The sequence below is a fragment of the Brachyistius frenatus genome, unplaced genomic scaffold, assembly GCF_029030835.1.
Source record: "Brachyistius frenatus isolate BFR_SWC_R1_liver_20210118 unplaced genomic scaffold, ASM2903083v1 Contig_340, whole genome shotgun sequence".
NCBI classification, from domain to species: domain Eukaryota; kingdom Metazoa; phylum Chordata; class Actinopteri; family Embiotocidae; genus Brachyistius; species Brachyistius frenatus.
Window position 1 is genome coordinate 162260 of NW_027210939.1, and position 14328 is coordinate 176587.

Consider the following 14328-nt stretch of genomic DNA (forward strand, 5'->3'; position numbering starts at 1 on the left):
CTGGTGTTTTTTTGGCAGTTCTGTCTGACCATGGCCTTGCACTCTATGTAACAGGAGTCGCTGGAGCTCTGGTGTAAATGGAGGCAGTGGGGGAGGAGGAAGTGGAGGAGGAGCTGGAGGAGGTGGAGCAGGAGGTGGTAGCAGTGGTGGAGGAGGCGGCAGTGGAGGAGGCGGAGGCGGAGGCACGTCGGGCAGGTCGTCAACAGCAGCTCGCGATTCCCGTCGACAGACTAGGGTGATTCGTACGGGAAGGGATCGGGGCTCAGGCCTTCTAGGCAGCCAGCCTCAGCCAGTCATCCCAGCTTCTGTCATCCCAGAGGAACTTATTACTCAGGTACAGCACTCAGCTCGTACACGTGTTCTTTGTGAAACCAACTTTTTCGAATCATTTGCTAGCACACAAATTGTGAACGGTGCACATTTACTCATTAATCATCCATCACAAGTGAATTTTGCTGAAATGTTTTTTTGTTTTGGTGTCTCGGTACCTTTCCCCCAGGCCCAGGTAGTCCTTCAGGGGAAATCCCGGAGTGTGATCATTAGGGAGCTCCAGAGGACCAACCTTGATGTCAACCTTGCTGTCAACAACCTGCTGAGCCGGGATGATGAAGATGGAGATGATGGAGATGACACGGCCAGCGAGTCCTACCTCCCCGGAGGTTTGTCCCACAAACGGGAATTAGCTCGTATGACATAATGTTCTTGTGTGAAAGCTTGAGTCAACACGGTGTAATAGAAATATGTTTGTGGAATTACAAAAGAAAATAGTATTACAATTTTCATTATGATCATTGTAATAGTTTAGTAAGTATAAAGAATATATGTGATTTTGTAATTTAGTGTTAAAACTTGCCTCCTTTGTGTGTCTCCCCCCCCCCCCGTGCAGAGGACCTGATGTCCCTGTTGGATGCAGACATTCACTCAGCGCACCCCAGTGTCATCATTGATGCTGATGCCATGTTCTCTGAGGACATCAGCTACTTTGGCTATCCTTCTTTTAGACGCTCCTCGTTGTCTCGCCTGGGATCTTCCAGAGGTAACTCGACAGCTCACCTCGGACTAGTGAAGGGACACTGGGTATTAAAGAGGCTTTGGTGGCAGCACTGGTGACGGCTTTTGTTTATGGGGATGGCTTCCAAACACAACACATCCGACAAGTTGGAAATCAAGGCTGTTTTTTCACCATTTTTCTGTAGGTGGCTTGAGAGGTTTGAAAATGAGACGGTACCTAACAAGAAAAGCATTTTCTGACAAGATTACAGCAGTTAACTGAAGTGTAGGTTTTATACAAATTGCTGTAAAGAGAAATGGTTTTAGTTTATTTGGTGGATAAATCCTCTCTTCAGTTTCTTCAGCTGAATTTACATGATACGTGTTTGGTGTTGTATGCTGCATGGCTGTAGTACACACTGTGATCTCTCTGAGAAAGGCCCGCTAGGCCCACCTGTCTTCACAGGGACCCTTTAAGGCAGTCTATTTTAAAAACGTACCTAGCCCACTTTTAGCCCATATGCATGCTTTCTTTCTGTCTATCCACTTCCTCTTCTATCTCGCATTTTAACTTATGAGCCTGCAAAGTGACTCACCCACAGTATTATTGTAGACTCCCGTTCAATCTCCAGTATTGCAATTGATTAATTTGCATCACAGTGATTCTAAAGAATCTATCGTTCTCTCTCTATTCTTAAAACTATGTTGACGGGTCTTTCCCAGAGAGTGGCTTACTTCTATCCCACTGGTGTGACCTTATTGCATACCAGTTCTCCTTCTTCCCCTAGAGCGTGACTCAGAGCTGTTGCGTGAACGTGAGTCTGTATTGAGGTTACGTGAGCGCCGGTGGCTCGATGGGGCCTCGTTCGACACGGAGCGAGGCTCCACCAGCCGTGAGGGTGAGCCCAGCCTCGACAAGAAGAGCATCCCAGTCCAGAGCCCTGTCTCCCTGGGAGAGGAGCTGCAGTGGTGGCCCGACAAGGTGAGAGGAGTGCAAACACCTGCCATTCCTTTTTGAAGCGCAAGAATACAAGACTTTCAGTGTGATTGCGTCGCATGCAGAGATTCAATTCAATTTGATCATATTGAGATGTCTCTACAGCATGATTAGACTACAGTGTTTGGTTTTTTTAGTTTTATTTAAACTGATACATATTGAGCTGTCTAATTTCCTCTGCAGGACGGTGTGAAGTTTGTGAGCATTGGTGCCATGTTCTCAGAGCTAGTGGCTGTGAGCTCCAAAGGAGAGCTTTATCAGTGGAAGTGGAGCGAACCTGAACCCTACAGGAATGCACAGGTGGAGAATTCAACCTATGTGCAGCCAAAAAACATTATTCAGTGAAATACATCACACATCCAATCTTTTATTAGAGCAAGCCCAATGGCAAGTAAGAGCTGGTGTTGTATCACATGTTGGAGAGCTGATATCACTAACTCTCCTGTCATTGGTCGCTTCAGAATCCTTCCATTCACCACCCTCGTGTCTCCTTCCTGGGCTTGGCCAATGAGAAGATCACCTTACTGTCTGCTAATAGCATCAGAGCCACCGTAGCTACCGAGACCAACAAGGTAGATTATAATTGCTTCTCTCGACATAACGACAAGATCCAGGCTGTCTTATAACTGATTGAATAAACAAATGTTTTTTTAGTTACTGATCCGCCACCCTTAAATTACACGTGTATTTTATTAGCTGTTTATTAACGTGTGCGTGTGTTGTATAGGTGGCAACCTGGGTGGACGACACACTGAGCACAGTGGCTTCCAAGCTGGAGCACAGTGCTCAGTCTTTCCCTGAGCTGCAGGGGGAACGTATGGTGTCGCTGCACTGCTGCGCGCTCTACACATGTGCGCAGCTGGAGAATAGCCTCTACTGGTGGTGAGGAACAAGTTATTCTTATAACTACATTGAATTGAAACCAGAGCCGAGAGGAAATCACAATATTGCAGTAATTTATGCAAATTCAACCCACCGTCACACTATTTGCGGGAACTTTCTCTTTTACAAAATTCCTGTGATTTTTCTGCCATAAATGTTCTCAATAGAAGCTCTGCTGAAGGCAGTTTTACTGCCAAAAAAATACCCAAATCTTGGCAAATTGCATTGTGGTTTCTGAGAAAAGACGCTGCAGCATCAAACATTTTAGTTCACAACAATCACAAAAAACTCCTCAATCCTGAAGGGACAGAATAACATTGACTCCCCAGGGTCACCATAACATTGTTATCCTGCTAAGTGTGCTGTGATAGAAGCCAGGAGTCATCAGTCATCTCTCCCTGGATTCTTCATAATTATCAATAAAACAAAACATGTTCCTGGCAGATATTATTGATCGCCACGTGCTTTCGATGCCATTGTTGATGCCTGGAGATCTTTTTGTCCATCTTAGATTTCAAAATTGAATAAAGTTTTTATATTATATGTTCTTATGAACATAACACGCAACCTGGACTTGTAGCAAACAATGTGAATTCTTCCAAAGACCTTGTATTTAACAAGGATTAAAAACACCAATGCTGCACAGCATTTATAGCCTATTTGCAATACCTGGGAACTCAATGATAATATTATGAAGAGGAAGGTGTGAATGTCAGTGAGCTTTTGATAGCTAACTGATTCCATCTTCTCTGCAGGGGTGTTGTGCCTTTTAGTCAAAGGAAGAAGATGCTTGAAAAGGCCAGAGCCAAGAACAAAAAGCCAAAGTCCAGCGCTGGCATCTCCTCCATACCCAACATCACCGTGGGAACACAGGTAAGAAGGAGTTTGAGTTTTCACTGTTGTCTGTTCAGACTAAGGTGGACAAAGCTCTGGTGTAATGTTTAATGTTTACTATAGATTTGTCCTTAAGAATACTACTACTACACACTTATTATAAGTCTTGCAATTACTGTGAAGTCAATGTATTGTAAGTCACCAGTTGACGGTTTGTTCTTCAGGTGTGCTTGAGGAATAACCCCCTCTACCATGCTGGTGCAGTGGCCTTTTCTGTCAGTGCTGGAATCCCCAAAGTGGGCGTTCTGTTGGAATCTGTCTGGAACATGAATGACAGCTGCAGGTTCCAGCTGCGCTCACCGGAGAGCCTCAAGAACATGGAGAAGACCACCAAGACCCAGGAAATCAAGTCAGATTCACCTTTTATTTGGCCAAATGTTTTGGATCTGAATATTCTTCCATCATTTTATGTTCGTGCATTTATTGAAATTTTTTTTTCTTTTACCACAGATGGAAGTAATCTATAGACTTGATTGAAGATGCTTTTTATGTTGCTATGCTGAAAAAAAACCTTCGGTCCAATCAAGCCATGTATCTTTGTCTTACCCCGTAGGACTGAAAGCAAGCCGGAGCTGGTGAAGACTGAGATGGGTCCTCCTCCCTCCCCAGCATCGACCTGCAGTGATACCTCTTCCATTGCTAGCAGTGCCTCACTGCCCTACAGTATGTCGGCTTCTCTCACCCCCCTCTTAACTGTTTGCTCTCTCACCAGCACAAGCCCTGACTTTCCTATCTCCCAGGCACACAACCAATTTATTCCCCACTCAGTGCTCTCATTAGTCCTTTGACTTTGAAACAGATGGTGCGCAGGCTTTTATCAGCACATTCTTTTCCCCCCGCCTGTTTTCCCGTGAAGGAAATGTGGCCAGCTCACAGTATATACTGTTATATTTGGTTTCCCTTTTACAACCTCTTATACTATGAATCAAACTGAAAGCTGTCAGTGTTGATGATTAATTTTCCTTCGTCCACACTAGAGGTTTTAATCACCTGGTCAGCGAAATATGTCCACAGCCTTAATTAGGAGTGAAATTCTAAACCATTTACAATTCCTAAACATGAATATGAATGAGGCTCTAATTTGAATGTGACGTGACTAAATGACTAAAAGTTAATATGCTGTACTCCATGCAGAGCGAAGACGTTCGACCCCCGCTCCCAAAGAGGAAGAGAAGGTGAATGAAGAGCAGTGGCCTCTACGGGAGGTGGTCTTTGTGGAGGACGTTAAAAACGTCCCTGTGGGAAAGGTGGGTACATCTGAAACAAGGATGAACACGGAGAATCAAAGCTTACAAATGTCTTGGGATATTAAGGAATATTTGTGTCCTGCTTCAGCTCTTTGTGTCTGGCCTGTATATGTGTGATTTTGTGTTATTGCAGCTCACTTTATTACCTTCATATTCTGCCCCAGGTGCTCAAAGTGGATGGTGCTTACGTTGCTGTGAAGTTTCCAGGGACATCAAGCAGCATGAGCAACCAGAGCACCGCCGCTCCCCCCGACTCAGACCCATCATCACTGTTGCAGGACTGCAGGCTCCTCAGAATAGATGAGCTACAGGTAGGAGTGGAAATAGATAGTATTTGGAGTTCAACTGAAGTAGTAACATGATGTATTTGAGCATTTGTCCTCCGCATGACATGTTCGCTGACTTTTCATCTCCTTCAATGTGTTTGACAGGTGGTCAAAACTGGTGGGACTCCGAAAGTTCCAGATTGTTTTCAGCGAACACCTAAAAAGCTCTGTATCCCAGAGAAGGCAGAGATTCTGGCTGTTAATGTTGACTCCAAAGGTGAGTTTGTCCTGTTGCCCTGTGTTTCTATGTATCCGTGGATACTCGATTTGTAGTTCTGTGCAGAATGTTTCTAGATCTTAAATATTTCTCCATCTTGCAGGAGTCCACGCAGTGCTGAAAACTGGTAACTGGGTAAGGTACTGTATCTTTGACCTGGCCACAGGCAAAGCTGAGCAGGAGAATAACTTCCCAACTAGTAACCTGGCCTTCCTGGGGCAGAGTGAGCGCAACGTGGCCATCTTCACTGCAGGACAGGTGAGACGGCCTCCTCAATAGCGGATGTATTTTTGGGGGGGTTTTACATGCATACATCTTTAGAGATGTAGGATATACTAATCTTAAATGTTGAATTTTGTTTTTATTTTCAGGAGTCTCCTATCATCCTTCGAGATGGGAATGGGACAATCTACCCGATGGCCAAAGACTGCATGGGTGGAATTCGGGACCCTGATTGGTTGGACCTGCCTCCTATAAACAGCCTGGGAATGGGGGTGCACTCTCTGGCCAATCTCCCCTCTAACTCCACCATTAAAAAGAAAGCTGCTATCATTATTATGGCCGTAGAGGTAAACATGACCTTATAAATACCAATGCGATGACAACTTTGAAAACAAATGAACAAGCAGATCAAAAGGATGTTCAGTTTTATTATGTGCCCATATTCTCTGTCCTTAAATCTTTCTGTGATCGTAGTCAGTTCTCACTACAACCAGTTTGTCCCTTTCAGAAACAGACGCTGATGCAGCATGTGCTGCGCTGCGACTACGAGGCGTGTCGGCAGTATCTGGTGAACCTTGAGCAGGCCTTCCTGCTGGATCAGGGCAGCCAGGCACTCGGAGCTCTTCTGGGCCATCGATGTGATGGGAACCGCAACATCCTCCATGCTGCTGTCTCTGTCTGCTTCCCTGTTAGCAACAAGGAGACCAAAGAGGAGGAAGGTGAGCTGGCGTGTCACTGTTGGTCTGTCTGGGAGCTGCATTGGGTTCTTGATTATTGGAGTATTTAAATAACTGCAGAAAAGTCATTTTCGTTGTATTCGTGGGCTGGTTCTTGGAATACTGTATCCAACAGAATGTAGAATTTAAAATAGAAAAAATGATAGAAGAAATGTACTTTTACTTTCAACACGGTTCCAGATTGGAGTCTGCTCACATGGATCCTCCTGATTGCCTCCTTCCTGCTGACTCCTCTCGATGCGTAATGACCATGTTTCATTTCAGAAGCCGAACGGTCAGAGAGAAACACATTTGCAGAGCGTCTGTCTGCTGTGGAGGCGATCGCCAACGCCATCTCTGTGGTCTCAAGCAACAGCTCTGGAAATAGGACAGGCTCGTCCAGTAGCAGAGGGTAAAAATATTCTATTCTATTATTTTTGTGTTTTTCTGTCCATTTTTAGTAAACAGTTCTTCAGTAATATTAAAAACACAAGCAAAATTGTTGATGAAGCCATTTTCTTTTGTGTGTTGTTACTAGACTTCGTCTGAGGGAGATGATGCGGAGGTCTCTAAGAGCAGCAGGTCTTGGCCGCCATGAGTCTGGCCCATCATCCAGTGACCACCAGGACCCTGTTTCCCCACCCATTGCTCCACCAAGCTGGGTCCCTGACCCCCCACCCATGGACCCTGGTGAGATCATCTGAATGAGGCAGTAGAGATGGTGGATTACTACGGTGTCACTGCATCAAAGAAACAATGAAAAAACTGTTAAATCATCCTCGACCTCTGCTTTGTATTGACAAGTTAAATCTCATACAGCGAGTAGGAATCTTAATTATAAGGAATATTGTATAATTGCATTAATTTACCCTGAAATGATCAAGCGAACGATTTCTGTGCAGTTGTGGCTCAGAGGAGTCTAAACTGTCGTGTTGTGTGTTGGCGTTTTTTTTTTTAAGCTTTAAAACGGGAGTCCTTGATTTCATCTCGTAGCTGCTCGCCCACACCAGTGCAAGCTCTCACTGTTTTGCCATAGTTTTCAGTCTGGAGGCAGTTTTGCACAATGATATTGAAATGTGCACGTGTGTAATCATGGAATTTAACTCTCCTTCCTTGGCTTTGTAAATTAATCTAAGACTTTAAAGTTATGTAACTCTGAAAGGGATAATAATAATCACATTTTTCTTTGAAATAATGCAAAGTTGTTTTCTCAACAGATGGTGACATTGACTTCATTCTAGCCCCAGCTGTGGGTTCACTCACCACCGCCTCCACTGGTACCAGCCAGGGCCCCAGCACCTCCACCATCCCAGGTTCAGGAGTGTGTGTGTGCATGTGTGCGTGTGTCCGTGTCCGTGTGTGTCCGTCCGTTGACTGACCGACTGTTCTATATTGTTCATATGAGCAGGGCCGTCCACTGAGCCCTCGGTGGTGGAGTCTAAAGACAGGAAGGCCAACGCCCACCTGATCCTGAAGCTGATGTGTGACAGTGTTGTTCTGAGGCCACACCTACGAGACCTGCTCTCCGCAAAGTAAGATTCTTCTTCACTATTTAAATTTAAAGAAGAAACATACTTTTGTTCCGATTTATTTGCTATTCTTTTGTTCGTTTTCCTCTCCAAAGTGCTAATGTATAGTGTTGGCATTGTTTGACAGGGATGCCCGAGGAATGACCCCATTCATGCTGGCTGTCAGTGGGAGAGCCTACCCAGCAGCTATCACAGTGCTGGAGGCTGCTCAGAAAATGGCCAAGGGTAAGTTCATAAGTTAGCTTTATGCTGTAAAGTGGTTTGTCATCTAAATGAAGACGGTTTCTCAGATCTCAAACCTTAATTTAAATGCTGAGTATTATGAACACGCTCCACACGTGTTATTGTGTTCCTGACACGGAGAGGAATGACAGGCATTAGCATGAGGTTTGCGTGACTGACCATTCAGCATTTGTGAATAAATTCTGGGAAAGCAGCGGAGTTTTTGTGAAACTGATGTAATTGTAAGCGGTTAGGTAATAGCTGGAACATTGGAGGTTGTCCACCAGTTATGTGAATCCTGACCTATTTTGCTGCCCTGCTTCTAGCAGCAAACTATCATGTTGTAACTGGCTTTCTGTTTCCATGTTCTCCTTTTGTTGCTCGAATGTCTTGAACGCAGTGGGTGACCCCGGCATCGCAGAGAAGGAGGATGCAGATTCTGTGTTCATGGAGATGATCTGCCCCTCGGGGACCAACCCAGATGATTCTCCCCTGTATGTTCTCTGCTGCAATGACACCTGCAGTTTCACTTGGACGGGAGCTGAGCACATTAACCAGGTCAGCCCAGAGGAAATTATCACAGTAAACTTTACACTCTTTACTAGAAAAACCTGTTTTGTGTCTAAAAAGTAAAATGTCTAGTTTGGAAACTGTATTTCTTTGCTAAGCTCTGACACACTGACAATTCTCCTGACCCTGGCTTTTGGATTCAGGATATCTTTGAGTGTCGAACATGTGGCTTGCTGGAGTCCCTGTGCTGCTGCACTGAGTGTGCGAGAGTATGTCACAAAGGACATGACTGCAAGTAAGTCCGAGTTTTCAGTTTGGCCTTATTCACTCTTTGTTAAGGCTCTAGTCTTTATTCTCATTCCTTATGATCACCAGTATTCAGAGTATGGCATATGCTTGATTATACATTTTTATACCACTCTTCTTTGCCAGGTTGAAGAGAACCTCTCCTACAGCGTACTGTGACTGCTGGGAGAAATGTAAGTGTAAAACGCTGATAGCCGGCCAGAAGGCGGCTCGTCTGGATCTGCTGTACAGGTTGCTCACAACCACCAACCTGGTCACCACACCGAACAGCAGGTAAGACCTCCATGTACTCTCGACTCACTTCACATAGACCATCTGCGTTTCCTTTACAAGTAGATTTGTGCATTTCCGACTTTATCTGCTTATTTGTGTTATTTTGATAGACCACTGTACCACCAAGGATGCTTCATATTGAGCGAGTGAGGAAAAGGTGATTCTAACGGTTTGACTTGTGTTTCCATCTGCAGGGGAGAGCATATATTACTGTTCCTGGTGCAGACTGTTGCCAGGCAGAGTGTTGAGCACTGTCAGTACAGACCACCCCGCATCAGAGAGGACAGGAACCGCAAGGCTGCTAATGCAGAAGGTAGCTTCACTTCTTCTCTCATTTTTAACTTTCAGTGCAGACGAACAATCAACAGATTTTACATGCATTGAAGGTTACAATTTGCCGTGTCTGTGGTCCGGGCTGCAGCTTTGTAAAATATCATTCCCTAAAGGCCTCTGTTCTCTTCTTCTTTCAGACTCTGATATGCCAGATCATGACCTAGAACCTCCCCGCTTTGCTCAGCTGGCTCTGGAGAGGGTCCTGCAGGACTGGAACGCCCTCAAGTCCATGATCATGTTTGGTTCTCAGGAGAATAAAGACCCGTAAGTATCACAGCAGGAGTGCAAAGATGTTGAAAGACTGCAAGTATGTAAAACAGAAAAATGACATAAAGGTCAACATCAATGTGCCCTTTCAGAAACAATGTGCCAGTTGCATGATATCATCTACAAACATGACAGTCCCTCCAGGATTTCAGAGATTTGTTGTGATTGTTGCGATCAACATTTGATTTTGCGCATGTTTTTCTCTCAAATGTTGAAGTCATTTTTGGAGTTTAAAGTGAGTTTTTCGCATAAAATTGCCAGAATTTGAAAAAGTTGCAAGTTCAGAAAGAAAAGTTAGATTTACAAAAATTATAATTTATTCACTACCTGATAACGGAATAAATCTGTATTCACTTCCTGTGATAATAATCATGCTGCACATCACAAATATTTTAGTTCTAATTTTATTTTTAATTTATGTATTGAACGTAGAGAACCATGGGGCTAAAAGTTACAAAAATAAATGATAAAAGCTGCGCATGTTTCCAGAACAGTCCGTCTGTGACTGGAATATAGAAACAAGGACTACATCAGCTGTCAAAATAAGAGCTTCAGATGCCGTTTAATTCATGATCATTCAACACATAGACCTGCTGGATGAAACAAGCTTTTGTGAAGACCACTTTTCCAACAAAATAATTACTTTATGCCGTTAATACTTCCAGCACAGATTCTGCTGATGACATTTTTTTCAGGAATAAAACAAAAATTGCAAGCTCCTGCAAATATTGTGGCGTTTTCTTGAATTTGCGTTAATTATTGCGATTTCCTGAAGGGACTTTACATGAGTGTGATGTAGTCACAGCTTCATGTTACTTTACTATTAATATATTGATATCAGTTAGTTCCACATGGTTTGTTATAGAGGTTTTTGCTCTTCAACAACCAATATTTGGACTCCTGTGTTTTTCCATCTCCTAGACTTAGTGCCAGCAGCAGAATTGCCCACCTCCTGCCTGAAGAGCAGGTCTACTTGAATCAGCAGAGTGGCACCATTCGCCTTGACTGTTTCACACATTGCCTCATTGTCAAGTGTGCTCCTGACATCACTGTAAGTCCAGTTAGTCTTTCCTCTCGTGCACATGGTGTGAAGTAAAATCTGCTTTGAGTAATTGTTACCCAGAAAAAACTGAAAATGATACCACTGAAGTGGCACCACCGGTTCTGCATTTTCCTCAGTTATGATTACTCTGAAACTGTTTGAATGATCATCTCAAGATGGTCCTTATTGGATGTTAATTTTTTTTTTTTTTTTTTTTTTTTACCTCCTGCATTAGTTTATAGACACTTTGCTGGGTACGCTGGTAAAGGAGCTGCAGAACAAGTACACGCCTGGCCGGAGAGAGGAGGCCGTCAACGTCACCAGGAGGTTCCTCCGCTCTGTAGCCCGGGTGTTCGTCATCCTCAGCGTGGAGATGGCCTCCTCCAAGAAGAAGAAGTAAGAACACACTTTGCAGATGATTGTTTATTGATAATCTTCACTGCTTAGATATTCAGTGCTCACTCTATACAATCTGCAGATGCTAAAGTCAAACAAAGGTTATCGTTTGCTAACAAATAAGCCAGAATCATAATCAGCCAGGAATAAAGCAGGTTTCTGGTTCCGGTGCTCTTTAGTGGCCAAGAATGCAATAAAGCAACTTCAAGGTTTTTAAAGTAAAGCAATGTTTTAGACAACGGCTGTTCTAAAATAAGTAAATGACCGACACAAACACACTCGAGCATAATGTGTATTTGTATTTGACAGCAGTTTGACATTTCTGTCTTCCTCTTCATTTCCTTCACACAGCAACTTCATCCCGCAGCCCATCGGGAAATGCCGGCGTGTTTTCCAGGCTCTGCTGCCCTACGCCGTGGAGGAGCTGTGTAACGTGGCGGAGTCACTGATCGTTCCAGTGCGAATGGGAATCGCGAGACCTACTGCTCCTTTCACTTTGGCCAGCACCAGCATCGATGCTGTTCAGGGCAGCGAGGAGCTTTTCTCTGTTGAACCGCTGCCTCCGAGACCCTCACCGGACCAGTCCAGCAGGTTCGATGGACTTATTATCTTGGTTTTCCTTTCAGGTGGAGTCGGAAATAGTGTGTGGCCATATGTTCTAAAATCAGTGAATTATGGATGATTGAACTGCACACTTAAGGTGTGAAGATCTTTATTAGCTGAAGTGAAGAAATGACTTGAAGGGTTTTTTAAACACTGATTCAGTCAGTGGACTTTTGCTTGGAGAGAAGAAACCAACAGGAAAAGAAGAGGCTTGATGTTTTTTGTTTTTTTTGTATTCATATGATATGATGACTCTGGGCTTGTGTTTGATTTTTGTTTTTTTTCCAGCTCCAACCAGACAGCTGCCTCTTATATCATCAGGAACCCCCAGCCTCGGCGCAGCAGCCAGTCTCAGCCCGTCAGAGGAAGAGACGAGGAGCAGGACGACATCGTATCAGCAGATGTGGAAGAGGTGGGGAGCCTCATTATACAATCATTAAGACCGTAATGAAGTTTGGATGAAAGAGACTCTGAGCACTTTGGTGACAGTTCGTGAGAGTAGAGCCCACGCTGTTATTTATGTACGGATATTTCTATTCAGTGGTCTCGTATTTCTGTATAATGTTGGGTTGGAACATGTTTTGTGTGTTGGGTCTGATTATGTTGCGTTTGTCTCAGGTTGAAGTTGTAGAGGGAGTCGCGGGGGAGGAAGACCATCATGACGACCAAGAGGAGCAGGGAGAAGAAAATGCTGAAGCAGAGGGGCAGCATGATGAGCACGATGAGGACGGTGAGAAGCATCCTTCTTTCTGTAAAAGTTACAAGACTTCTGCTGCTCATATAGTCGCAGAACTAATTTGAGAATCCTTGTCGACAGTGAGTGAGGCGCCGTGTTGTCTCCGTCTCTGCTTTTAGGAAGTGACATGGAGTTGGACCTGCTGGCAGCAGCTGAAACGGAGAGCGACAGTGAAAGTAACCACAGCAATCAGGATAATGCTAGTGGGCGCAGGAGCGTCGTCACGGCAGCCACCGCCGGCTCTGAAGCAGGTTGGTCAGCAGCTGGTTTTAATAAGAGATTTTCTTTTAAATCCCTTTTTTCTGAACAGCCCTCACTTTCTAAGGTCCTTTTTTCTTTTCTTTTTTTTTTTTTTTTTTAAATTCAATCGTCCTCCAGTTTCTTTTTTCTTTTTTTTTTTTAAGGCTCCAACTGCTTATTAAAAAGAAATTGCATTTCTGTCTTGCTGCACCGTGGTGTATTTTTCCTTGGCTTACAGACTCAGTCAGTCCTCACAGAACCACTGTTGCTTTACAGTCAGCATTTTGGATTGTGGGGGTTTATGTTTGGAGAGCTAATGACACAGCAGACAAAATGGTCCCTGGCTGAATACCCCATGTATTTCATTTGCAGGCAGTAGGGTGTCCTTGGCATTTCCTATTTTTGGTATGAGCTCCTCTTTACTTCAATGCATATACAGATGTCAGGGCAAGAGTGACTTTGCAAAGTGCATACACAGTTTCCTGCTGAGAGTTCCTCCAGTTCGTCCCCCTTTCACATTTCACCGTTACTGTCTGTCATTTCTAACTAACACCATCCCTCATCACAAGTGTAGTGTTGTCGGTGTTTCACCCAAATAACAAACTAATCAACTCGTAGCTTTTCCAAATGGTGTGGTGTTATTTCTCCTTGGTATATAAAATGTGCATTTCCTACTAATGATATTGTTGTTTAATTTCCTCAGAGTTTTTTTTTGACAACTGAGACACATTTCTGGTTCCTTTTTTTTTTTTTTCTGATGACATTTTTTAATCTTCAAAAACGGATAAAGGGAAACCACATATTATCCAGCACAAGTTGATCAACAGAGAATGCAGCTGTTGTTCTGACTTGATGCTTCAGTGCTTTAACTGTCATATTAGTGTTGTTTTGCCTTGTGGTGGTGTAATTCACTAACCCGCACTCCTGCCTGGATAAATCTGATGTGGAAGCGATAAGAGAGTAGAGGTGAAAATGCACACGCTAACCCTGATCTCTCGTATCCTCTTTCTTCATCCCTTGTCTGTCTCTCCTCTGAAGGTGCCAGCAGTGTCCCTGCCTTCTTTTCAGAGGACGACTCCCAGTCCAACGACTCCAGTGACTCCGACAGCAGCAGCAGTCAGAGCGACGACGTCGACCAGGAGACCTTCCTCTTGGATGAGCCGCTGGAAAGGACAACTAGTGCTTCCCATGCCAACAGCGCGGCCCAGGCTCCTCGCTCCATGCAGTGGGCCGTCAGAAACACCCCCAGCCAGAGGGCCACTGGAAGCGCTCCGTCCAGCTCCTCAACTCCAGCTGGTCAGTGAACCTTCATCTGTTGCAAGAGTTTTACTTGAAAATGTCCCAGAAGTAGAGTTTCAACTGTACCGGTTTGTCTTTTCC

At 44.2% G+C, this 14328-nt stretch overlaps 1 protein-coding gene across 4 annotated transcripts in view; it reads left to right on the top strand.

The window, feature by feature from the left end:
* Window positions 1-14328, top strand: part of ubr5 (ubiquitin protein ligase E3 component n-recognin 5) — a 32600-nt gene that overhangs the window by 8858 nt on the left and 9414 nt on the right. For all 4 annotated transcript variants that reach the window (XM_069723658.1, XM_069723659.1, XM_069723656.1 and 1 more), the window contains exons 6-38: window positions 55-334; window positions 500-659; window positions 887-1036; window positions 1761-1972; window positions 2171-2287; window positions 2449-2559; window positions 2715-2869; window positions 3625-3742; window positions 3928-4112; window positions 4317-4426; window positions 4898-5010; window positions 5175-5321; window positions 5442-5553; window positions 5657-5811; window positions 5925-6122; window positions 6284-6494; window positions 6777-6903; window positions 7030-7181; window positions 7709-7804; window positions 7900-8023; window positions 8148-8245; window positions 8643-8800; window positions 8956-9047; window positions 9185-9331; window positions 9526-9644; window positions 9802-9928; window positions 10853-10982; window positions 11209-11369; window positions 11721-11960; window positions 12261-12384; window positions 12591-12702; window positions 12828-12959; window positions 13987-14244. In XM_069723658.1, the coding sequence (XP_069579759.1) occupies window positions 55-334; window positions 500-659; window positions 887-1036; window positions 1761-1972; window positions 2171-2287; window positions 2449-2559; window positions 2715-2869; window positions 3625-3742; window positions 3928-4112; window positions 4317-4426; window positions 4898-5010; window positions 5175-5321; window positions 5442-5553; window positions 5657-5811; window positions 5925-6122; window positions 6284-6494; window positions 6777-6903; window positions 7030-7181; window positions 7709-7804; window positions 7900-8023; window positions 8148-8245; window positions 8643-8800; window positions 8956-9047; window positions 9185-9331; window positions 9526-9644; window positions 9802-9928; window positions 10853-10982; window positions 11209-11369; window positions 11721-11960; window positions 12261-12384; window positions 12591-12702; window positions 12828-12959; window positions 13987-14244 (4931 nt within the window). The remainder of the gene's footprint in view (window positions 1-54; window positions 335-499; window positions 660-886; window positions 1037-1760; window positions 1973-2170; window positions 2288-2448; window positions 2560-2714; window positions 2870-3624; window positions 3743-3927; window positions 4113-4316; window positions 4427-4897; window positions 5011-5174; window positions 5322-5441; window positions 5554-5656; window positions 5812-5924; window positions 6123-6283; window positions 6495-6776; window positions 6904-7029; window positions 7182-7708; window positions 7805-7899; window positions 8024-8147; window positions 8246-8642; window positions 8801-8955; window positions 9048-9184; window positions 9332-9525; window positions 9645-9801; window positions 9929-10852; window positions 10983-11208; window positions 11370-11720; window positions 11961-12260; window positions 12385-12590; window positions 12703-12827; window positions 12960-13986; window positions 14245-14328) is intronic.